This window comes from Myotis davidii, unplaced genomic scaffold (genome assembly GCF_000327345.1).
Source record: "Myotis davidii unplaced genomic scaffold, ASM32734v1 scaffold586, whole genome shotgun sequence".
NCBI lineage: Eukaryota > Metazoa > Chordata > Mammalia > Chiroptera > Vespertilionidae > Myotis > Myotis davidii.
This window is the reverse complement of record NW_006296809.1, coordinates 1,229,136-1,229,814: the sequence shown is the minus strand read 5'-3', so window position 1 is coordinate 1,229,814 and position 679 is coordinate 1,229,136. Positions and strand designations below refer to the sequence as shown.

The 679-nt window shown below is 71.9% G+C and overlaps 1 protein-coding gene across 1 annotated transcript in view; it reads right to left on the bottom strand.

The window, feature by feature from the left end:
- The window catches only part of PLCH2 (phospholipase C eta 2), a 44,821-nt gene that overhangs the window by 7,792 nt on the left and 36,350 nt on the right, over positions 1–679 (bottom strand). The window contains exon 6 of the mRNA XM_015569690.1: positions 359–530. Coding sequence (XP_015425176.1) covers positions 359–530 — 172 coding nt within the window. The remainder of the gene's footprint in view (positions 1–358; positions 531–679) is intronic.

Genomic DNA, 679 nt, shown 5'->3' with positions numbered 1-679 from the left:
GGGAGGGGGGCCGGGGGGGCTGGTTCAGACACAGGGGCACGGGGAGGGCTTCGCAAGCGTGTGCGGGGCCCCAGGCAGTGGGGCTGGGCCGGCCGGGCAGCCATGTGGGAGGGGACGCCTGTGTGTGCATCTGGAGGTCCTGATGGTGTGGCCACCGTGGGGAGAGTGAGCCAGGGCAGGGGCAGGTGCACAGAGCCCCAGCCCGTGGAGTGAGGCCCTGCCCCCGCCCTGCCCCGCCCTGCCCATGTCCTGCCCATGCCCTGCCCATGTCCTGCCCATGCCCTGCCCCCTTCTCCTCCTGCCCTGAGTCAGGCCCAGCAAGATGGCACCCCCCGCCCAGGAGGCAGGCGGGGCTCACCTTCACCAGGACCTTGCCCTTGAGCGCCTGTGGTGAGGGCAGCAGGGAGGCGTCTTCGCTGCTCACGGACGACAAGTCCAGCTTGTCCCCGAGGATGTCGGTCAGGTACTGGGCCATCTTCTTCTGCTGGGCCACACTGCAGTGGTTCTCGATGGACAGGATCACCGGGTACCTGCGGCCCAGGCGGAGGGGCAGGTGAGGCGGGCACGCCGGGCCCCCCCTGCAGACCCAGGGGCCCTGCTGCATGGAGTGAGGGGGTCTCCCCGGGAGCCCGGGCTGCGCGGGGCTGCCGACTGCTCCGGGAGGGGCCCCACCAGCCAG